Genomic DNA, 25,100 nt, shown 5'->3' with positions numbered 1-25,100 from the left:
CAGCACCTATTGAGACCTCCCTTTCCCAACAAGTGCACTTTGCTCAAACTAACTAGCGATTCTTCAAACAGCTCTTGTTTATTCACAGGCCAGAACAGAACTGAACTAAAGGGTTCAGCCAACCTGCTTATATAGAGCTCCACTAGAACGCAACAGTAACCATTTTCTGTAACTATCCAATCTCTGAACGTCACTTTCAATCCCTTATTTGCATATGTGGACCTGAGTGAAAACTGTCTACAGTATTTTGAACTTTGCTCGAACTATTTTTAAGTGCTTTTGTATATGGAATTCTTTTGAATTGCTTTATACGTGGAACTGTTTTTACACTTTCCTTGGTTTTTGTTTTTTGGTTGCAACTGTTGTTTTTGGTTTATATTGAGTGGCACCTGTCTGTCTCATATCCTCCAACACCTCTCCAATGAAAATAGGGATGTCTTATTCAATAATAAGGGACATGGGTGATGCTGTGGTCTAAACCACTGAGACTCTAGGGCTTGGCAATCAGAAGGTCGGCGGTTTGAATCCCCGCGATGTCCCAGCTCTGTCCCAGCTCCTGTCACCTAGCAGTTTGAAAGCACGTCAAAGTGCAAGTAGATAAATAGGTACTGCTCTCGTGGGAAGGTAAAAGGCATTTCCGTGTGCCGCTCTGGTTCGCCAGAAGCAGCTTAGTCATGCTGGCCACATGACCTGGAAAAACTGTCTGTGGACAAACACTGGCTCCCTTGGTCAGTAAAGCAAGATGAGCGCCACAACCCCAAAGTCATCTGTGACTGGACTTAACTGTCAGGGTTCCTTTACCTTTACATTCAATAATAATAATAATAATAATAATAACAACAACAACTAATATTTATACCCCTCCCATCTGACTGGGCTGCTCAAGCCACTCTGTGCGGCCTCCAACATATAAAAAAACACAATAAAACATTAAAAATAAAAAACCTTCCCTGTGCAGGGCTGCCTTCAGATGTCTTCTAAAGGTTGTATTGTTACTTATCCCCTTGGCTTGGGGGGTCAGATAGCTCCATACCCTCCAATATTTCTCTGATGGAAATAGGGATGTCCTAAGGGAAAGCAGGACAGTCCGGGATCAAATCAGAAACCAGGATGGCTTCTGTAAATCCGGGACTGTCCCTGGAAAACAGGGATACTTGGAAGGTCTGCAGAGACAATGGAAGAATGCACCTTCAGAGGTGAAGTTAAACCATTGGAGAGTTACAGCGCCTGCTGTGGCTGTAGAGGCTGATGAAGGAGAGACATGTTTTGTTGCAGCTGGGGCACATGAAGGCATCCGGTTGTGCAGATGCAGGTGTACCATAGCGTTGACAACAGTACGCTTGCTGAAACTTGGCTTGGGACCTTTAGGTAAAGGGCAGGGCTAAAGGAGAACGAACCCAAACCAAAAAAACCTGGACAAAGCCCGTCCAGCAGATCTGAAGCTCACCTTGCAAGAGGGTGTAGAAGGCACCTGAGGCTGAGAGGTTGGTTGTTATGGTGACGTCATCCTTGCTGGACGTCTCAACCTGGACATGCACTGAGCTGTCCGTGTCGCTGCGGAAACTGCTGACCTGACCGGTAGGGAAAGTGATGTTGGTGAGGCGGCCAAAACTGTCGTACCTGGAAAGGAAGGAGATGCATGAGTAGCAAACAGAGGAGGAGGAGGAGGAGGAGAGAGAGACAGGAACCTTCACCCCAAAGTATTGGGTTTTAACTTGCTGCCATCTGACCTAAGCCTTGCAGTACAAGAAAAAAAATCTTTTTTAAAAAAGGAATAGTATCACTGATGTTGCAAACCATCTGAGCAACCTCTTTTTTATTTTTATTTATTTGAGTTCCTGCCTCCGAGAGTGGCACATATTTGCTTCTTTGATGTTTGCTCACCAGGTCATGACCTCACTTACCATATTTTTCCGTCTATAAGACACCCCCATATATAAGACTCAGATTTGGGGATTAAGATAATGGGGGGAGATGGCCCAGAGAACGCTCCCTAATTTTTGACTTTATTTTTTAGGAAAAAACCCTAGTCTTACACACGGGAAAAATATGGTATATCCCCAGTAGCTGCTAAAAGGCTGCATGTTATGAAGGAAGGTAAACAGCTGGAGCGACTGATGTTCTTTTGACGGTGATTTTTTAATTAGTGGCAGATGGGGTGTAAAATATTCTTGCCCAGAAACAAAAATCTCCTCTGCTATGAAGGAGGATGTGCGAACACAAATTCTGAACAGAGTTTGCTGCCGCTGTTCCTCTTGGCCACACAGGAATGCTTCTTTTAATAAACGCTTTGTGCAACTTTTCCTTCCTTCTTCTTATGCCCACTGTGCCCTGCTGTTCCTAAGATGTCTTAGGGCTTTCCATACTGCTTTGCAGCAGAATTCCTCTCACCCCTGGGCCCCAATTCGCACACAGCTCGACAGGTAAGTTTTGAATCTGCAGAATTCTCGGCTTGCTTTGATGCAAAACAAAAATTTATGGAAAAATGGGATAGAAGATATATGTTCAAAAATATAGTAAAGGTTCGCTATCTATGCTGCTATTCAATTGATGTTGGAGAGAAATTGAGTTGAGAAACAAGATCAAGGGTACATATTGATATAGGAATGTATTAGATAAAATGTAAAGAACATACAATAATAAGAGTATATTCATTTGTAAAAAAAAGAATATACAACGAGATTGACAGGAAGTCCGTAGTGTTGGTACAAATATTATTTTGGAATAGCTATTTGTCTTTTTTTGTCTTTTCTTTTTTTAGGTATATAGATTTTGTATATAAACTTTGTATACATGTTGAAAATTATATTATAATAAGTCCTGTAATGTAATATGACAATGTATGCATATGTAACATAAGAACGTTAATAAATAATTTGGGGGGGGGGAATTATCTGCTTGCGAGAAAGTGGTTTTGATTCAAGGGTTGGGTGTGGAAAAATGACACAAGATGTTCAAAGACGCTGCTGATCTGGGCAGATGAAGTGAAAGCCAAAATGGCTTGAAATCAAAAGGGCTAAGTTAGATGTGTTCTATAAATGCAAGTCTGTAAGTGTGAACATTTCTAGCCTTTAAGGAACTGTTTTTACACATTTTTTAAAAATTAATTGTGACCTAAAATCCGAACAGCTTATATCTATGTATATGTAAGGGACGCGGGTGGCTCTGTGGGTTAAACCACAGAGCCTAGGAGGTTGGCGGTTCGAATCCCTGCGATGGGGTGAGCTCCCATTGCTCGGTCCCTGCTCCTGCCAACCTAGCAGTTCGAAAGCACATCAAAGTGCAAGTAGATAAATAGGTACCACTCCGGTGGGATTTTAAACGGCGTTTCCGTGCACTGCAGCTCCCTTGGCCAATAAAGCGAGATGAGCTGGACCTAATGGTCAGGGGCCCCTTTATCTTTATGTATATGTATATGTTTTTATATATGTTGGAAGCCACCCAGAGTGGCCGAGGCAACCCAGTCAGATGGGCGGGATAAAAATAACAAAATTATTAGAATCATAGAATCATAGAGTTGGAAGAGACCACAAGGGCCATCGAGTCCAACCCCCTGCCAAGCAGGAAACACCATCAGAGCACTCCTGACATATGGTTGTCAAGCCTCTGCTTAAAGACCTCCAAAGAAGGAGACTCCACCACACTCCTTGGCAGCAAATTCCACTGTCGAACAGCTCTTACTGTCAGGAAGTTCTTCCTAATGTTTAGGTGGAATCTTCTTTCTTGTAGTTTGGATCCATTGCTCCGTGTCCGCTTCTCTGGAGCAGCAGAAAACAACCTTTCTCCCTCCTCTATGTGACATCCTTTTATATATTTGAACATGGCTATCATATCACCCCTTAACCTCCTCTTCTCCAGGCTAAACATGCCCAGCTCCCTTAGCCGTTCCTCATAAGGCATCGTTTCCAGGCCTTTGACCATTTTGGTTGCCCTCCTCTGGACACGTTCCAGTTTGTCAGTGTCCTTCTTGAACTGTGGTGCCCAGAACTGGACACAGTACTCCAGGTGAGGTCTGACCAGAGCAGAATACAGTGGCACTATTACTTCCCTTGATCTAGATGCTATACTCCTATTGATGCAGCCCAGAATCGCATTGGATTTTTTAGCTGCCGCGTCACATTATTAATTCTTATAATAACTGATTTGTCTGATTGAGTGATAGCCTAGAATCATAGAACTGGAAGGGACCACGAGGGTCATCTACTCCAACCCCCTACAATATAGGAATCCTTTTGCCCAACGTGGGGCTCAAACTGACAACCCTGAGGTTAAGAGTCGCGTGCTCTACCAACTGAGCTATCCTGTAGGCTTGATTATACTAACCACCCCCTTGATACTTCAGGAGTCGCCTAAACAGAAACAAACCAAGTTTCTCCTTTCTGTAACATCTTTTTTCTGTTACAGGTAGGTAGTCGTGTTGGTCTGCCAGTAGCACCTTCCAGTAGCACCTTAGAGACCAACTGAGTTTGTCATTGGTATGAGCTTTCATGCGCATGCACACTTCTTCAGATACAAATTTATCTTTTTTTCTGTGTGCCCTTTCGTAAGTGAGGAAACCCAGGGAAGCTGGAAATTGGGGCAGCCTACAGAAAACCCCTGAAAAGAGCGTCCAGAAGACCCGTTCAACAACTGCATCATTAAAATTAAAACAGACAAACCAAAAACACCACCCTCTCCCAAAAACATCTGTTCTGAAAACTGGGTAAAACGGATGGGTGTCAATGTATTGCGATCTCTGCTCATTCCCACCTCTATGAACGCACATAATTTGGTTTGAAAAGGTAGCCTAGGAAAATGAGGTTACAGGGAACCAGGCAGAGGGCCTTCTTGGTAGTGGCGCCTGCCCTGTGGAACACCCTCCCAGCAGATGTCAAGGCAATAAACAACTATTTTACTTTTAAAAGACAACTGAAGGCGGCCCTGTTTAGGGAAGTTTTTAATGTCTGACGCTGTATTGTTTTTAATATTCGGTTGGAAGCCGCCCAGAGTGGCTGGGGAAACCCAGCCATATGGGCAGGGTATAAATAATAAATTATTATTTGAATTATGGTGCTGGAGAAGACTCTTGAGAGTCCCATGGACTGCAAGAAGATCAAACCTATCCATTCTGAAGGAAATCAGCCCTGAGCGCTCACTGGAAGGACAGATCCTGAAGCCGAGACTCCAATACTTTGGCCACCTCATGAGAAGAGAAGACTCCCTGGAAAAGACCCTGATGTTGGGAAAGATGGAGGGCACAAGGAGAAGGGGACGACAGAGGACGAGATGGTTGGACAGTGTTCTCGAAGCTACCAGAATGAGTTTGACCAAACTGCGGGAGGCAGTGGAAGAAAGGAGTGCCTGGTGTGCTCTGGTCCATGGGGTCACAAAGAGTCGGACAAGACTAAACGACTGAACAACATCATCATCATCATCATCATCATCATTATTATTATTATCTGTAGGGAGACAAATCCTCGCAAGTCAATTCATTCCACAGCTAAGCTGGCTGTGCCCTGTTTCCACAGTCCAAAGGATTCAGAAGTTAGGCTGGTCTCCATCACACCCTAATGTTCTCATGTTCATTTAACGCTCCGACTTGCACCAGAATTAAGGACAAACACCGTGACGCAGGGAGGCTCCGAGCAGCCGGCGCCAGCAATGAATTCATCACCCCCCCTAATGTAACCTGCCGCTGTCCGACCGAGCTACCCCAGCCTTTACAATCACGGTGGCAATTATAAGGCTGACAAAGGAAACCAGGGCCATCCATCCCCAAATGGAAACGCATTTAGCCGCGGTTCACTGCACAGAATTAATGCAGTATTTGGTGCTTATGAGACCTAATTGTTTGCTTGTGAACATCCGACACCGTCATTTGTCACATTACTGGCGCGGAAAGGAGGCAGTTGGTTCCAGAAAGGCCTGCTCAGAAGCTCCCATCCCCCCCGGGTCCTCTGCTTTCGGCAACCTTTGGCAGCTAAATAATCGGTGGGAAACGAGTCACCTTGAAATACTGCTACGTTCGGTGACTAGGAAGCAGAAATAGCATCAGTGGTTTTTTTTTCAAGACACAGGGGTTTGGGAGACAGGGAAAAGGGACCATATCCTCCAATTTCAACTGCTAAACTTTTAGTCACTAGCATGCTGCAGGCCTTGGAAAATGGGATGAGGTTCAAAATGCAATTTTCAGTAAAACAAATCTCCTCTTGCGTGTTGGATCAGCCCAGGCTTCCTGCGAGTTTAGGACAGCTTGGCATGGGTTTGCTACTGCCCTGTCCGTGTCCCAAACCACTCAGGCTTGCACTGGGGCCTCCATTAGGCCTCAGGTTGTGCTGTACTAAGGGCACTGGCTCCTGGGCTCTGAGGCAATGTGGCACCCCTATACACACACACACACACACACACACACACACATCGGGTTGAAGTAGCTTCGGGATGAATATTTTCGGTTGCACTCTGCGGTGACCCGGAAGTAACGGAACGCATTACTTCCGGGTTTTGCCGCTCGTGCATGCGCAGATGCTCAAAATGAATTCACGCGCATGCGCGGAAGCGGTGAAACGCAACCCGCGCAAGCGCAGACGCGTCTTACATTTACTTCAGGATGCGAACGTGGCTCCGGAACGGATCCCGTTCGTATCCAGAGGTACCACTGTATATATATTTAGGGGGCCAGGCCCCCAATGTTCAGAGGGCACCCTGCGCAAAGTCCGGCCCCCTCGATTCTCCAGAAAAGGTGGTGCCTCCGTGCTGCGCGCATGGTTTCAGCAAGGGGAGGAGTTGGGGGAGAACTCCACGCCCCGAAGTACGTTCCAGGGGGCAAAATTAAATCCATAATTTGTTCATGGGAATTTGCTGCGGGAAGATATGGCGACGGTCACTGGACTTGATGGCTTCAGAAAGGGATTAGAGGGCAAATTCACCGAGGACGGAGAGGTGGTCTAACAGCAGCCATTAGCTTTGATAGCCACCTGAGCAGACTTTATTTGCATGAATACAATGATAATTGATAATATATCAGGCTACTGACAATTACAGTCGTACCTTGGTTCTCAAACTGGATGCATTCTGGGAGTCCGTTCGAACTCCCAGAACAGTTTGAAAATCAAAGCGTGGCTTCCGATTTCCAGCCAATCAGAAGCTGCGCCGGACGTCCAGCTTCCAGAAATCGTTCAAAAACTGGAACACTCACTTCCGGGTTTCGATCGTTTGGCAACCGATTTGTTTGGGAGCCAAGGCATTTGGCTTCCAAGGTACGACTGTATACGTGTATTAGGATAATAAGAATATGCACATCTGTATATTAATGTATGGTAATGTAGCGGTATTTTTTTCCTTTTTTTTCATTCTCACTCACTTTTTTCTTACTGTATCTTTTTATAAATTAAATTCATCATCATCATCACCACCATCATTATTATTAAAGGTTTGGTAGCTATCTGGAACTTTCACATCCCAAAAAGACAGTGTGCCCCTGTTTACTGTTGTGGGATGGCAACAATGGAAGAGGCCTATTATTTTCATAGTGTCCTGTGGGTTTCTCAAGAGTATCTGCTTGGCCACTGGACTACACAGGCCTTTGGTCTGATTCAGAGAAGCTCTTCCTATCTCCTTAATGTTGGCCGTGGTTTTATTGTACGTGTGGCAACTGTTGGATGACGCCATGGCCTTTGGTTGGTGCACTAAATGATGGTGATATTCTTAACATGATCTGGGATTCTGTCACACCCAACAAAATACTCACTCATAAAACGTCGTCCACCCGTTTTCATTGCTCTTGGTGGCAAGGAGGCCTGAAATGCCGTGATAGGTCATCATGGCCACCTCGTGCCCCTGGGCTGTCACGCTCTTCAGGGCGCTGTTGGTGCCAATGGTCAGCCAGTAGACCTGCCCGTCCGGCACCACCAGCCATAGCGGCATCCCAGTGGAATCCCTCCGGATGTTGACCAGGTTTCCATTGTTGTCGGTGATCAGGGTGATGTCCCCGTCTCCGGTGTAGGTGAAGTTGTAGAGGTAATCTCCGGTGGGGAGGCTCTGGGTGAAAAGGTGTTTGCCGCTGGTGTCGAACAGGTAGAGCTCTTGGTCGATGGGCGAGGACAGCTCGTACAAGTTCTGCGTGTTGAGGAACGGCTTGTTCTTCCGGATGAAACGGATCCGGATGTTCCCCAGGTCAGCCACGTACAGCTCCCCGTCCGCGCACACCGCCAGGGAGGAAGGGGCATTGAGCTTGGCGTCCTTTGCGTAGCCGTCGTCGCCGGAAAAGCAATCGCAGCTGACATCGTTTTTGCAGTCACAGCCACTCGGGGCGCCAGCCACCAGAGAGATTTCCCCGTTGGTGGTGACCTGCCTGATGCGGTTGATCTTCTTCTCGTCCGTCTCCGTGATGTACAGGACGCCACTGTGGGAGACGGCCAGAGCTGTGGCCGATTCCAAGGTAGCATGGATGGCCACCTTACTGAGAAGGAAGTGGTCAATGCCCGGAACCTGACAATGCATCGGCCTCCCTGCCAGGATCCGCACTTGGTGGTTTTCGGAAATCTGCAGTACCACGTTGTTGTCGAGGACGTACAGAGAATTGTCCATCGGGTTGACCGCCAGGTCCGTAGGCCACTCCAGGCGGACCTAACAGAATGGAAAGAAGCAGAAACGGTTCTTAGGACCACCGCCGTTTGTGTTAACATTGCAAGAATAGTGTCTTGGTTTATATGTGGGTTACACAAGAATAAATGGATTGTTATTGTATCATATATCTGTCACGACGGTGCCGTCAACAGCTCACTGGGCTAACTGCCCAGTGAGATTTGAGACGTGGAGAGCGTCTTTCAGTTCTTTTATTTAAATCAACATGCTGGACTATGCCGAGATGGCAAAATCAACTGGGAGACTCAGGAATCAAGAAGATAAGGACTTTAAAGAAGAATGGGGAAAACTAATAATCTACCTAAGAGAAGATTGTAAGCAAATTAAAACGTTAACTGGACTTTAAGAATCACTTGTAAAGCAACAAGGCTTATGCATAACATAGTAATGAGAATTATGGAGAATATATTGATATGTAGATTGGTTAAAAAATTGTTACTAGGATCCATGTTAAGGGGGGGGGAGTCACGAGATTCAGAGAATCTCATGGATTGATTTTATAAAGAATTTTGTTATTACTCTGTATATATAAAAGCCAATTAAAAATTATTTCAAACAACAACAGAAATACACAGAGACATGGAGTGTACTCCCCCTTTCTTGAGCTGTTTCTCTGAGTGCCCGCTTCTCCCCCCGGCAGTTACTTCCTAGCTCTTGACCCCTCCTGCTGTTTACGGTGGCCAGCAAGGAAATATTTCTGGTTCTAGGACAGGCATAGGCAAACTCGGCCCTTCAGATTAGGCTTCCTCAGCCTCGGCCCTCCAGATGTTTTGAGACTACAATTCCCATCATCCCTGACCACTGGTCCTGCTAGCCAGGGATGATGGGAGTTGTAGGGCCGAGGTTGAGGAAGCCTGCTCCAGATGTTTTGGGACTACAACTCCCATCATCCCTAGCTAGGTTTGAGCTTCCCTGCCACTTTCCCCGCAAAAACCTGAATTGACATTTACTCTGATTCAGCAGTAGAGATCAGGTTTTACTGGGGAAAGTGGTGGGGTTAAACCAGGCATAGGCAAACTCGGCCCTCCATGTGTTTTGGGACTACAACTCCCATCATCCTTAGCTAACAGGACCAGTGGTCAGGGATGATGGGAGTTGTAGTCTCAAAACATCTGGAGGGCCTAGTAATACTGTAATATTGTTATGACATAAGAGACAAACAACAGCAAAGGGGGAGACAACAACAAAATCACCATGGAAAGCGGGATGTGAAGTCGACAAAACAAAAAAACGTAATTATGTACTAGAGTGTATACGTGGAATTCTTTTAATTAGAATATTTTTAAAAATAAAATAAAATGGATTTTTTTTAATTAGATGCATTACTTACTAAATGGACTCTGTTCTACATTGTGACTTGAAACACAATGTAGAACAGCATAAGAGAAACGGGTTTGGGAACTGGGTCCTTATACTAAGATTCTGATAGGTCCTGATCGTAGCCCTTTAAACCCAAACTGCCACACTCTTAAATTCGAAGCACATCCTGCAATTATAGAGAAGGGCTCATTGTGACTCAGGATCCCTGGCAAATGAAGCATGAAGCCATGTGTCATTTCAGCTCAGGATCCAGGGATCCTCACCACGAGAGTGGCTGAATGTCCAGAGTGAAAAGCAGATATTGATTTAAATGCAGTTCCCCCCCCCTCCCATCATGGCTGAAGAGAAGAACGGACAAGAACCATGAGCAAAAAAATTAAGATGACTGTTTTGGCTCAGCCCTAATCAAGAGATGGTTGTGTTTTAGTTCGCGACATGTTTTAGAAAATGCAAATTGGATAAGATCCGCCTTTAAATAGGAACCGAGCTGAATCCGTCCCTCCAGCCCGGCCCTAATTAGGTGACATCTCCTTATCTTCTGGCCCTGAACGGCAGCAGCTTACCAGCTTGTGTAGACCCCAAAGAAATTGCTGCAAGGTGGGTTCACCTGTCCATCTTAAGCAAAAGCTACTGTCATGTGTCTAGTTCTCATTGAGGTCGTGGATAGATGCCTGGGCTGCTCCCCTTCAGAATGCCAATGGAGGCCCATGTAAACCAATGCTCTTCTCTCTAATTAGACTGGCACGCACCAGATACAGTGGGGAGACCTCCCCCCAAGTATATACATTTGGACATCTGTATTGGTTTTTAAACAGGCTTTTGAAAACCCATTAATTTCAAGCTGGCGAGCTTCTGATTATTTAATGGTTTATTAAATTGCTGCTGCTAGTTTAAAATGCCCTCCCCCCCCCACACTCCTTAATTGTTTAAATTGTTTGTGCTGGGCTGTGAAATGGCTTCAGACTGCTGTTTTAGTGCGTTCTAGTTTCACCTGAATGAAATACAGTGGTACCTCGGGTTATAGAGGCTTCGGGTTACGTGTTTTTGGGTTGCAGATGCGGCGCTGCGGGTTGCGAACACTGTGGGTTGCGAACGTGCCTCCCGCACGGATCACGTTCGCAACCCGAGGTTCCACTGTATTTTATTTTCTCCATTTCATTTATTTAAGGGTGCTGCTGCCTCGGAGGCACATTGTGTTGAATGGTCACTTTCAAATGTGAAGGTTCATTATTATTTCACAAGTTGTGTATGTCTTTAAGGGCCAGGGCAAATAACGAGACCCAGTCTTACAGCTGTGAAACATAGCAGGTGCTGCTGAGTTGTGTTAATCGAGCTGTGTCAGTAATTGGGTATAGTATATAAGGAGCAGCACCTAGCTCTCCCATTACCCTGGGGGGTGGGTTGGTGGTTAGGTCTGGTTTGTTGTTGATGTATTTAGTGTATAAGGAGTTTTTGTTTTTGTTATTAAAACCTTGTTTAAGTTATTACGAGAAGCAAAGCTACAGGGAACCAGGCAGAGGGCCTTCTCGGTAGTGGCGCCCGCCCTGTGGAACGCCCTTCCAGCAGATGTCAAAGCGATAAACAACTACCTGACATTCAGAAGACATCTTAAGGCAGCCCTGTTCAGGGAAGTTTTTAACGTGTGATATTTTACTGTATTTTTGGTTTTTATGGAAGCCGCCCAGAGTGGCTGGGGAGGCCCAGCCAGATGGGCGGGGTATAAATAATAATTATTATTATTATTATTATTATTATTATTATTATTATTATTATTATTATTATTATTATTGAGTCCCTTTTTAATGCATGGTCTCCCCAGCAAGCTCTCTGCAGCGCTACTAAACTGCAAATAGCCAACATGTTGCCCCCTGCAAGACGGCAAAGCAATATTTGAAAAGAAATAAAAATAAAATAAACAACATCAAATATCCTGCAGATAGTAAACCGGTATGTCATGGAGAGAGCTAAGTTAGAAGCCTTTGGTCTGGCATCTCATCTTCTAGGTGCAAGGGTTTTTTACGGGGTTTCTTTGAAAGTTTTGTTCTTCCTAAGCTTTCGGACTCAGCATTGCTAAATCGGAGGCAGCTTGACGGGACATCTAGCTTAACGCAATGCACAATCCAGGATATCCAGGCCCAGAGGTAAAATTTCTGTCTGGGTGGATTTTTTAAAAATTGCCAAAACGTCTCTGGCTATACTTTCTGGATGAGATATAACTGGTGGTTGAAGACTTGCTTCCCTCTTCTCTTCTCCTGCCCCACTCAACAATATATCACAGCTTCTATAGCCTACGTATAGTAGGGGCATTTAAAATAGAGAGTCATCACAGTGTCCTCTTTTTTGATCTTCAAAATATGACATGCCTAGACATTACAGTGGTACATCTGGATGTGAACGGGATCCGTTCCGGAGCCCCGTTCGCATCCTAAAGCGAATGCAACCCGCGTCTGCACATGCACGGGTCACGATTCGTCGCTTCCACGCATGCGCGTGATGTCATTTTGAGCATCTGCGCATGCGCGAGTGGTGAAACCCAGAAGTAATGTGTTCTGTTACTTCCAGGTCGCTGTAGAGTGTAACCTCAAAACGCTCAACCCGAAGCTACTTCAACCCAAGGTATGACTGTACTGTTCTATGCAGTACAATGGTACCACAGGTTACAGATGCTTCAGGTTACAGACTCCGCTAACCCAGAAATAGTACCTCGGGTTAAGAACTTTGCTTGAGGATGAGAACAGAAATCGTGCTCCAACGGCGCAGCAGCAGCAGGAGGCCCCATTAGCTAAAGTGGTGCTTCAGGTTAAGAACTGTTTCAGGTTAAGAACGGACCTCTGGGAGGGGCCACTAGGGGCGCATCGGAAGATGGCTGACAATAACATCTCTCCGACCCACACAAGGTAATTAGGAGGCTGTGATGGGAGTAAATAGCCTCCCTACCCCCCCCAAGGTTGGGGGGGCTGCCCTTGCCTGCTGTGCCCTATACCACCCCCAAATTTGTGGGGATGGGGCACTAGGCAGAATGCCCTCCTGTAGGATCTCAGCGCTCCTGGACGCTGTCTCTGATCCGCGCCACTAGCTGCAAGAACTTCAAAAGAATCAATTAGGAGGAAGCGAATGCACATATTTCAAGGAAGGAGGGGAGTAAAGACTGCTAACTGAAGAGATCTCTGATAAACAAGACGAGTCGGAGGAACAAGCATAAATCATGAGAAGATACGCCAAGACTCGGTATGACAAAGGGACTGGATGGGGGAGGGGGAAAAACTTTCCTTTCTTTCCTCTATGTGATTAAACAAGAATCCTCCCCCCTCACAAGTCAGAAATGTCATTTAATGACTTAAGCTGTGGATTTAAGGCTGTGTGGAGATAAATTTTCTAACCAAAGCATGTTTTAAGAAGATCGTGGAATGTACAAGAGCTTTGGAATGACGCAGTTAAAAATACCGTCGCCATATTGGCAAGCTCTGTCGGAGGACTTGAGTCTGGGAGGAGAAATAGAGCTGTTTTTATATTGTGTGTGAGACTCCTCAGAGGGATTTAAGAACGACAGTTTTCGAGATAAATGATGGAAAGAGCAATGTTATTTATGAAAGCGATGATATATGGAAACCATCTCGATATGAGGATTGGACGAACGGAAAAATTCACACAGGATTACAATTGGTGTTTATCTGCTTAAGGAGATTACCAGAAGAGATCATAAGGAAAAAAGAAAAAAATGTATGAACAAGATGAGCTGTGGAAACAGCAAGATAAGACTGGATAGAATTCTGAACTTTATTTGGACTGATTTGGATATTAACGCGGTAGCAAGAAGATGATCGGAATCCCCCTTCGGAACTTGAAATATGGGTCCCCTCAACAAAAATTTAAAATTCGGCTTTGTAATTCGGAATTTACGTGATGTGATTTGATTTGATTTGATTTGATTGGTCGGTTAATAAAAATTATTTAAAACAAAAACAAAAACGGACCTCTGGAACAAATTAAGTTCTTAACCCAAGGTACCACTGTATAAGGTTGGGGAGGAAGAAGGGGAGAGAGATATATTCTTCTACTTCGTGTACATGTTGGGTTTTTGTGACAGCGTCACTTGGGTAGGTTCTCTTTTGATTCGTTTATTATATTTCTTTGGTAGTGACAGAGCCAGAGAGAGAGAGAGAGAGAGAGAGAGAGAGAGAGAGAGATGGAGAGAGATGGAGACCACCATCCCTTCAGGTAGACGAGAGATCAGTCCTACCTATACTCTGGAATGGTACCACCCAACAACTTAGCTTTACTGCCTCAGTGGGAACTAGGCCACCGACAAAGCTGCGTCTGGTCTCTCTTTCCCCCCCTCCTTTTGGCTCCTGGCCCTCCTTAACCCTTCCTGTAGTAAAACATGACAGCTTGTGGTTTCCCCTTCAATAATGCATGCCTCTCTGCCTTGCCAACAGCCTTCTGAGCGCCTGCTACTACGCTTGCAACCTTGAGTTAGCATCAAGAATGTAAGTTTATTTGGAAACGGCGAGGGAATTCCAGCCCCCTCCCTTTCTTAAAACCAATTCCTTGTCAACAACGACTGCTAAATATTTTATGGCTGCTGGTCCCTCACTGCCTGAGGGGCACTGACTGAAGAGACCTCGAGAGCAGCTTTATAGGATGAAAGAAGGGAGAGTTCCCTAACCGGGGTGGTTTTAAAGAGACCTCTCGCCAGCATCTGCGAGATGCAAGCGGGCGACTCGAAAACGGGTCCATCGCCTTTGAAAGAAGGAAGAATGAGAGCCTGGGCTCCAGATGGCTGCTTTCTAAAAGCTTTTGCAAGGACTATATAGAGAAGACGTATTGTATGCATTCTTCAAAATGCAACCAACGATGAGATGGAGTTGGGGAAAGCTTGGGAGCTGGGGAAATATGATGGACCATAAAGCTTCCTAAAGTTCAGTTGGAATAATAATAATAATAATAATAATAATAATAATAAAATACCCTGCCCATCTGACTGGGTTTCCCCAGCCACTTTTGGCAGCTTCCAGAAAAATATAACAAAAATAATAAAATGTCAAAGATTAAAAGCTTCCTAATACAGGGCTGCCTTCCGATGTCTTCTAAAAGTTTGGTAGTTCTTTATTTCCTTGACATCTGATGGGAGGGTGTTCCCCAGTGAGGGTGCCACTACCGAAAAGGCCCTCTGCCTGGTTCCCTGTAGCTTCACTTCCTGCAGTGAGGGAACTGCCAGAAGACCCTCGGAGCTGGACCTCAGTGTCTGGGCAGAACAATGGGTGTGGAGACACTCCTTCAGGTATACTGGGCCGAGGCTGTTTAGGGCTTTAAAGGTCAGCACCAACACTTTGAATTGTGCTCGGAAACGTACTGGCAGCCAATGTAGGTCTTTCAAGACCGGTGTTATGTAGTCTCGGCAGCCGCTCCCAGTCAGCAGTCTAGCTGCCACATTCTGGATTAGTTGTAGTTTCCGGGTCACCTTCAAAGGTAGCCCCACATAGAGCGCATTGCAGTAGTCCAAGCGGGAGATAACCAGAGCATGCACCACCCTGGGGAGACAGTCTGCGGGCAGGTAGGGTCTCAGCCTGCATACCAGATGGAGCTGGTAGACAGCCGCCCTGGACACAGAATTGACCTGCGCCTCCATGGACAGCTGTGAGTCCAAAATGACTCCCAGGCTGCGCACCTGGCCCTTCAGGGGGCACAGTTACCCCATGCAGGACCAGGGAGTACCCCACACCTGCCTGTCCCCTGTCCCCATGAAAACAGTACTTCTGTCTTGTCAGGATTCAACCTCAATCCATTAGCCCGTTAGCATGCATATATATAACATACTAAAGTGAATTACATTAGGGGGAATTGCATACAATGTTGTGTATGTTCAGACAAATGGCTGCTGGCTTAGATGGCTTTAAGAAGGGGGCTGGACAAATCCACAGAGGGGTCTATCAACAGCTATTTAGCCATGTTAGCTGAACCCCCACATCCCAAGAGAGTATATCTCTAAATAACAGTATCTGCCAGGCGGCAAGGAAACAGAGGTGTGTTGTTACTGCCATAGCTTGGGACATAGGTGCCAACTCCTTTAATAATAATAATGATAATAATAATAATTTTATTTATACCCCGCCCTTCCCGATTCAAAAACCGGGCTCAGGGCAGCTAACAACAAATTTAAAACACTTAATTATAAAAGCAGCAGCATAAAATACATTATAAAAACATGAATAACAATAAAATTCAAAAATCAATTTAGGGGAAATAAGCATTAGATAATCCCCAGGGCTAGCTGGCTGAATTAGTCCTACTTGGGCCAGCGAGGAGGCCAGGGGAAAATTAGCTGTGGGGTCTCAGAGCGGGTAATCTTCATAAAAAGGGGAGGGGGAGGGAAGGGAAATAAAAGATCAGGCTGAATTCAAATTAAAAGCCAGGTGGAATAGCTCTGTCTTACAGGCCCGATGGAAGGAGGTTAAATCCTGAAGGGCGCTAGTCTCATGGGACAGAGCATTCCACCAGGTCGAAGCCATCACTGAAAAGGCCCTGGCCCTGGTGGAGGATAGTCTGACTTCCTTAGGGTCCGGGACCTCTAAACTATGGTTGTTCATGGACCTTTGAGCTCTGGGTGCCTGAGCACCCACAAAATTCCCCATGAAGGGGCCGGGAACCCACAAATTTCAGTGCACGCTGCATGGCACCCATGGTCCCGGGTACCCACAGTTGCAGGGCCAAGTTGGCACTCCTGCTGTGGGATTCCCTCAAAGCTGGCTACTGTGGGGAAAGAAGAAAGGATCAATGGGCAAGTCAGGCCACATCAGAGCTATTATTGTGTTACATTCCCTGCACACCTTCTCTAGCTGGGAAGGCTGGTGCGAGGAGGTCTAGAGGCAGCCATTCCAAAGGCTCAGTAGATAACTAAACAAGCTGTACAGTGGTACCTCGGGTTAAGAACTTACCGTATTTTTTGCTCTATAAGACTCACTTTTTCCCTCCTAAAAAGTAAGGGGAAATGTGTGTGCGTTTTATGGAGCGAATGCAGGCTGCACAGCTATCCCAGAAGCCAGAACAGCAAGAGGGATTGCTGCTTTCACTGCATAGTGATCCCTCTTGCTGTTCTGGCTTCTGAGATTCAGAATATTTTTTTTCTTGTTTTCCTCCTCCAAAAACTAGGTGCGTCTTGTGGTCTGGTGTGTCTTATAGAGCGAAAAATACGGTAATTCGTTCTGGAGGTCCGTTCTTAACCTTAAAGAGTTCTTAACCTGAGGTACCACTTTAGCTAATGGGGCCTCCCACTGCCGCCGCTGTGCAATTTCTGTTCTCATCCTGAGGTAAAGTTCTTAACCTGAGGTACTATTTCTGGGTTAGCCGAGTCTGTAACCTGAAGTGTCTGTAACCTGAAGTGTCTGTAACCCGAGGTACCACTGTAGTTTGGTGGTGCTTTTAAAGAGGACTTAAAAAATAACAATCTAGTTTGAGTGGAGAGATGGTGGAGGAAATCACAGGCCTAAGTATATATCAGGCCCTTGCTTACAGAAGGGAAACCACAATGTTCGCCAAGAAAGATTTTTTTTTTTAACAATCAAACTTTACCTCTGGTCCACCAGGCAGGTGACTTTTGTAGGGCTGTAATTTTTATCCCGCTCATAAATGGCAGACGGTGGGGTAGCTGCCACAATGGAGCGGGAGCAATCTTATCAAATCAGGGGGAGAAAGAAGGAAAGGAACAGGTGCCAGGTGGATGCCTGGAAATTGCATGGGTGGTTGTGGAAAGAAAAGAAAAAGCCCCATTGACTTCTATTGTGCCTAACTTACAGTGCTCAAGCTTTCCAGCTAGGAACTGTGGTTCCGCAGAACAAAGTTTCATCCCCCAAGCCGTAATAATAATTATTTGAGGCGTGCAACCCCTGGCAGATTTAGAGGTTATGGCTCCAGGCTGGTGCTGATTATCGGGACGGACAGTGCCCCTGAAAACCGAGCCCTGAGCAGCATCAGTTTGCCTATCTTGTGCTAAGAAATGCAGGTGTCAAAATAGATTTTTTTCCCCTATATATAAAAATAAAAATAAAAATTGAGCAGCTGGACTGAAAAAGCCCGGCATGAAAGCCATTTGCAATCTGAAGCAATTCAAGATTCTTCGTTTTCCTGCTGTTGATAATTTGGGCAGAACAGACTTCAACCACTGTTTCTGAGATATTAATTTGAACCAGTCCCACTCCAAAATGCACTGTGTCCAATTTAGGAAGTCTCCGACACATACGGAAAGAAAAAGTACTTCCGATGAGCAAATGAATTGTGTATGTAATGGAAGACCTGAAGCCATTTTGAATTTAGGCTGCATTGCGATGTATATGCTGACTCCTAATAATAATAATAATAATAATAATAATAATAATAATAATAATTTATTTATAACACGCCCACCCAGCCGAAGCCAGGCTCAGAGCGGCTAACAACTAGAAAAGCAACACAGCATTCTAAAATCAATTCATTTTAAAATCAATTCAAAATCAAATTAAATTAATGGCAACCATTGGGCTATTCACCCCCCCCTCTCTCTCTCTCTCTCTGTGACACAAATTGCCAACTGCAGTAGTCTCTTAGCCATTGGCTGAGCTGCAGTGATGTCAGAGAATGCTCATATTCTGAGGGCGGAACGTTGACAAAGCAGTTCAGTGGCTGGAAAAAGTGAAAAGGCTTGAGATGAATCTCAAGACTGGAAGGCAGGTGGTAAAAGACAGGACAAAGGAAATGGGGATAAAGTCAGAAGGCAGCTGCAAAAGGCTCATCTAAGCCAGAAGCTGAGGCTCCAATACTTTGGCCACCTCATGAGAAGAGGAAAAGACCCTGATGTTGGGAAAGATGGAGGGCACAAGGAGAAGGGGACAACAGAGGACGAGATGGTTGGACAGTGTTCTCGAAGCTACCAGCATGAGTTTGACCAAACTGCGGGAGGCAGTGGATGACAGGAGTGCCTGGCGTGCTCTGGTCCACAGGGTCACGAAAAGTTGGACACAACTAAACGACTAAACAGCAACAAGCCAAGGAGGCAGAGGAGGAAAGAAAAAGAGGAGTCAGAGAAGCAAGAGAATGAGAAGCGAATGAGAAAGGAAGGTGAGGGGAAAACCTGAACAAGAGCTAGGAATGGGCTTTTTTGTTACTACGGAACAATTTCCCCAACCTGGTGTCTTCCAGATGTTTAGATTACAACATCAGATCTAACCTGCTGGCTGGGGGCAATGGGAGCAGCAGTTCAAAATCTCTGGAAGGCCCAGGTTGGCAAAAGCTGTTGCAGGTGAAAAGTAAACAAGACAAATAAGAAAATGAGGCGGAATTAAAGAACCTTTTAACGAGGGTGAAAGATGAGAGAGCAAAATATGTTCTGAAGCTCAACATCAAAAAAACGAAGATCATGGCCACTGGGCCCATTACCTCCTGGGAAATAGAAGGGGAAGAAATGGAGGCAGTGAGAGATTTTACTTTCTTGGGCTCCATGATCACTGCAGATGGTGACAGCAGCCACGAAATTAAAAGATGCCTGCTTCTTGGGAGAAAAGCAATGACAAACCTAGACAGCATCTTAAAAAGCAGAGACATCACCTTGCCAACAAAGGTCCGTATAGTTAAAGCTATGGTTTTTCCAGTAGTGAGAAGTGAGAGCTGGACCATAAATAAGGCTGATGGCCAAAGAATGGATGCTTTTGAATTATGGTGCTGGAGGAGACTCTTGAAAATCCCATGGACTGCAAGAAGATCACACCTTTCCATTCTGAAGGAAATCAGCCCTGAGTGCTCACTGGAAGGACAGAACCTGAAGTTGAGGCTCCAATACTTTGGCCACCTCATGAGAAGAGAAGACTCCCTGGAAAAGACCCTGATGTTGGGAAAGATGGAGGGCACAAGGAGAAGTGGACGACAGAGGACGAGATGGTGGGACAGTGTTCTCGAAGCTACCAGCATGAGTTTGACCAAACTGCGGGAGGCAGTGGAGTGCCTGGTGTGCTCTGGTCCATGGGGTCACAAAGAGTTGGATACGACTAAATGACTAAACAACAACAACTTCATGAACACTAGGGGACAGGCAGCTGAACGGTCCATGCAGGTAAAGGATGAACTTAAGGAAAGGAAATAAAAATGCATATGAATTTGACACAACCAGCAAAATATTTGCAGGTCTCCAGTTCCACAATTTTGATTGCGTGCACACAGTGTGCCAGTTGCTGTTCCGATGTGACAAAGACGCTGTCCAGAGTGCTTACAGTCAAAAGGGACATTTAAAGCCCAGCTTGGAACACAGGAAGTGGCTTGAGAATAAGGAGACAAATCAGGCCGTTTCCGCTCCCAGAAGACCTCTGCACTCAGCCGGTTAATCCGGTTTCCCAGACTGCAAATGTGTGATGATACAGCTGGGAATCCCTACATTACTGCAGTTTGAGGGCGCCGCAGATTGAGAGTTCCCATGTACCTTCTTTCCAAAAACATTGCAGAATGCTGATTTCAGTGCAGACAGGCCAAAAATGAAGATATTGGAAGGTCGTGAGACAGGAATGAAGAGGATTTATTTGTGGTGGATACTTTGGAATGAGCAGAGCTGTGGCAGCCCACGAGAACCTTTGCGGAAGCGTTTCCTATTGAGCTGTAGTGATGCCACGCAATAGCTTCACCAAAGTTGCCCATGTGTTGGCAACCTCAAGGCAGATGACTGCAATGCCCTCTATGTGGGGCTGCTCTTGGGGGCTGTCTGCAGGCCAGTTAGGGCAGATCAAGGGGCAAACTGGTACAAATACACCTTGTTTGTGGTATTTGCAATGGCTGCCAATCTGCTGCCAGGCCAAATTCAGGATTTTGATATTAACATAAAAGGTCTTACGTAGCTCAAGACCGTATACCAGGCACCCCCAAACTCAGCCCTCCAGCTGTTTGGGGACTACAACTCCCATCATCCCTAGCTAACAGGACCAGTGGTCAGGGATGATGGGAATTGTAGTCCCAAAACAGCTGGAGGGCCGAGTTTGGGGGTGCTTGCCTTACACACTCAGAAGGTGACCCACTGCAGTCTGCAGGGAAGCTTCTCCTACAGGTTCCTAAGATGTCAGAAGCCTGCTTTGCTGCAAATATGGAAAAGCACTCCTGTCGATACATGACACGTGCTGGATGAAAAACCTCAATTTTTTGTATCTTCTTTAAAACAATGTATATTCTATTTTTTAATTTTTTTTGGAGTTGTTCTGAATTGCTTTTTAGTTGTTGTTTTTAGCATGCTCTGCACATTGCCTCAATTCCTAAACGGTGACGACAGAATATGCACAAACATTCCAACTTCTGAGTGAGAAGGCAGCGCAGCCTGTAAGGAAAAGGTGCCTGGAGGAGGAAAAGGTAATTGGCTTGCCAGACAAGAGATGGAGAAGTTCTGCCGTGGCAGATGACGCACAGTTTTGACAGTGGAGAAGGAATGAAGGGGCCTTAAATACCTGGGATATATCCATGACTGAGTCACAGCTCAGAGGCCGGGCGGATGTTAGGTCATTGGAACCGAGCACCGTTGAGATGATCCCGTTCTGATCGATGCGCCGGATCATGGTGCCATCCACAAAATAGATGAACCCAAATTTGTCGACTGTGATGCCTGCGAAGAGGAAACAAACCCAGCTTGGATAACTGCGCAGAAAGAAATTCACTATATATATCTATAAAGGTAAAGGTAAAGGAACCCCTGACCATTAGGTCCAGTCGTGACCGACTTTGGGGTTGCGGCGCTCATCTCGCTTTATTGGCCGAGGGAGCCGGCGTACAGCTTCCGGGTCATGTGGCCAGCATGACTAAGCCGCTTCTGGCAAACCAGAGCAGCGCACGGAAACGCCGTTTACCTTCCCGCCGGAGTGCTACCTATTTATCTACTTGCACTTTGACGTGCTTTCAAACTGCTAGGTTGGCAGGAGCAGGGACCAAGCAACGGGAGCTCACCCCGTCGTGGGGATTCGAACCGCTGACCTTCTGATCAGCAAGTCCTAGGCTCTGTGGTTTAACCCACAGCGCCACCCGCATCCCTCTATATCTATCTATCTATCTATCTATCTATCATCTATCATCTATCATCTATCATCTATCTATCTATCTAATCTATCTATCTATCAATCATCTATCCACACACACACACACACACAAAAACAACAACAACACACAAATGCATGTTTGTTCCGAAAATGTGTTTGGCATCAATGCATGGCTGTCAGGCACGGCTCAAGGGAACTATGGCGCAATCACATGATGTCATGTGATTGGCAGGTGGGGCTGCCCCTCCCACCTGTCAAGGTTGCCCTGCAGGCAGCCTAAAAGATTCTCCCACTTCCTGGAAGGCTGGGATAAGGACGTTTGCAGCAACCGTTTTACATGTAGTGACGAGATAATTCGAAAGTGAACCAACTCTGCTTGGCTGAGCCCTTGACATACACCAACTAAAATTACATCTGCAGGGCTGCCAGCTAAAGATCAATGGCATTGGGTCGCCCCATTTTTAAAAAGTAAAACCTCCTAGGTCAACCCAACCTGCCTGTTTTGAAGCCACCGCATTCTGCTAAGGAACGGCCGCCCCTCTTACCCCTGGGGTTTGTGAGTGTGGCCTCAGTCGCTTTCCCACCGTCTCCGCAGCGTGTGTCATCAAAGGGAAGACACTGGTCTCCTGTTCCGGCCACCACCTCCGAGTTCTTCACAACGTCTTTCACCACGGTGATCGACTTGATTCTAAAGACACGGCGGCTGTTGGTGTCGGAGAGGTAGATGGATCCGGAAATGGGGTCCGTGGTCAGGTAATACTTATGAGCGGGGCTATGGCTGCAAAAACAAAGGAGGCGGGATATTGAACTTGTTCCTACATTCTCAGGACGACAATCAGGAATCCCGCTGGAGGTGCGATGATGTCACAGCACCATGCAGCCAATCAGGTTTGGCTATACGGGCGATGTCAAATGAAGTTCACACATTGCCTGAGGGCAAAGCCAGAATGTGCTCCCATTATTGGAGGAGGAGGAACAATGAACTTTTGTCCCCTGACACTTGGCTCTTATGTACCGTGCAATGTTTTTCGGACTCCTCCCCCCGAAAGCTGAGGCACAAGAGTGAGACTTGTGAGATTCAGGTCTCACTTTATTCGTGTGTAGCTCTGATCTGATCCTTATTCATTCCTTGAGGTTATGTCACTAGACAGAGGGCAGGATGCTCACAGAGTTATGTGGAGCGCCCAGTCCAGTGGCTGCGTCCACACATTACAATAACCTCGGTTTATTATGCACAAACAACATGCTAGAGCATGGTGTTGGATTCTTCCCACTTTGCTCTTTCCCTGGAGAAAGAAGGTGAAACAAACTAGGAGGCTATGATTACACTTGGCTTCCTATTACAGTGGTACCTCGGGTTACATACGCTTCAGGTTACAGACTCTGCTAACTCGGAAATATTACCTCGGGTTAAGAACTTTGCTTCAGGATGAGAACAGAAATTGTGCTCCGGCGGTGTGACAGCAGCGGGAGGCCCCATTAGCTAAAGTGGTGCTTCAGGTTAAGAACATTTTCAGGTTAAGAACGGAACTCCGGAACGAATTAAGTACTTAACCCGAGGCACCACTGTACATCCAGACTTGGGATTGTGGCTTTTTGCTCCCTGAGAAACCAGCCTCCCTGCTCCAACCCTCTTTCTGAAGATCTCTGAGAATTGTAGATTATGGGCTCATCCACACTTACCTTTCGCCTCACATTTTGCTGGGCACAGATCCACACTTTCCTGGTTCATCTCCAAGCGTGTTTTGGTTTGTTTTGTTTAACCCCACCACTTTCCCCAAGAAATCCTGATCTCTACTGCTGAATCGGAGCAAATGGCAATTCAGGTTTTCGCGGGGAAAGCGGCAGGGAAGCTCAAACCTGTGTCTAGAAATATGGAACAAAGATTAAGTGTGGATAAGCCCTTTATTGAGGGGAACCAGAGTCTCCCAGTGACTTTCAGAACCCTTAGCAAACCGTAGGTCCAAGGATTCTTTGGAGCACGGGTAGGCAAACTAAGGCCCGGGGGCCGGATCCGGCCCAATCGCCTTCTAAATCTGGCTCGTGGACGGTCCAGGAATCAGCATGTTTTTACGTGAGTAGAATGTGTCCTTTTATTTAAAATGCATCTCTGGGTTATTTGTGGGGCATAGGAATTTGTTCACTCCCCCAAACCCCCCCCCCCATATAGGCCAGCTCCCCACAAGGTCTGAGGGACAGTGGACCGGCCTCCTGCTGAAAAAGTTTGCTGATCCCTGCTTTGGAGGAATCCACAGCTGTTGAAAGTGCCATGATACTGTTTTAAATCTATAGTGCAGATGAGGCCTCAGTCAGGGACCCTGGCCTATCATGGCATGCAAGTCCAGCCACTGCCTTAATTTTGTAAAAACAAAAACAAAACCCACCCAAAGAACATGTTGCAAATTACTTACCTAGCTAGCGTCCCACCTGGCTCATTCAAGTCTCATGCCATGTACCTTACTAGAAACGGCCATTTTACATAACCTTGCCCTTTTCTCTCACCTCTCTCCCAAATGCTCTAAATCCCTCAATTTGTAGAAAATATATATATATATCATACCTCTCTCCTCTGCCCTGCTTATTGAATTAACTTAGTACATTTTCCATAGAGCGAGGGAGCTGGGCAGAAGAGAGGGGTGTTTGTGGAAAGACCTATCTGATTTATCCCAGAATATCCCCCTGTGATTTTACCTTATTAAAGTCTGAGCAGATTTCATCTGCGCACGATGACACTGATTCTTGCTAAATAAAATACTCTGACCTTCAGCGACTCGGGATGGCAGTTTGGGCTCCATCTGTATTCCTTCTCGATGACAGCAAACTGGCAGGGTATTATTTCATTTACCTGCCCGTCACTCAACCTGAGAATCCACTTTGTGTGTGTGTGTTGGGGGGGAAGGTGCCCTGTGGGAATCCGCCATCCATTTTTATCAGGCCCCCAAAAGAGTTTGCGGCTCTTCTCCAGCAAGGCTCAGCTGAATGTCAGTCAGCTCTTGAGCGGCTCATAATCACCGGAGGTGGGCCGTAGAGACATTAATAACCACCGGCTGACATTCCCCAGCACCTCGTTCGCCTCCAAGACTTTCAAAAGCACTTTCCACGGAGCCTCTCGTCAAATTGGACGAGGCC

At 46.1% G+C, this 25,100-nt stretch overlaps 1 protein-coding gene across 14 annotated transcripts in view; it reads right to left on the bottom strand.

Moving 5' to 3' along the window:
- TENM4 (teneurin transmembrane protein 4) overlaps positions 1–25,100 on the bottom strand; it is a 645,582-nt gene that overhangs the window by 27,056 nt on the left and 593,426 nt on the right. For all 14 annotated transcript variants that reach the window (XM_083609383.1, XM_083609392.1, XM_083609393.1 and 11 more), the window contains 4 exons: positions 22,517–22,749; positions 21,390–21,544; positions 7,727–8,604; positions 1,448–1,620 (listed from right to left, as the gene is read on the bottom strand). In XM_083609383.1, the coding sequence (XP_083465509.1) occupies positions 1,448–1,620; positions 7,727–8,604; positions 21,390–21,544; positions 22,517–22,749 (1,439 nt within the window). The remainder of the gene's footprint in view (positions 1–1,447; positions 1,621–7,726; positions 8,605–21,389; positions 21,545–22,516; positions 22,750–25,100) is intronic.

This window comes from Podarcis filfolensis (assembly GCF_964270895.1).
Source record: "Podarcis filfolensis genome assembly, chromosome: 4".
NCBI classification, from domain to species: Eukaryota; Metazoa; Chordata; class Lepidosauria; order Squamata; family Lacertidae; genus Podarcis; species Podarcis filfolensis.
The sequence above is the reverse complement of the archived record's forward strand: the minus strand, read 5'-3'. Positions and strand labels throughout refer to the sequence as shown.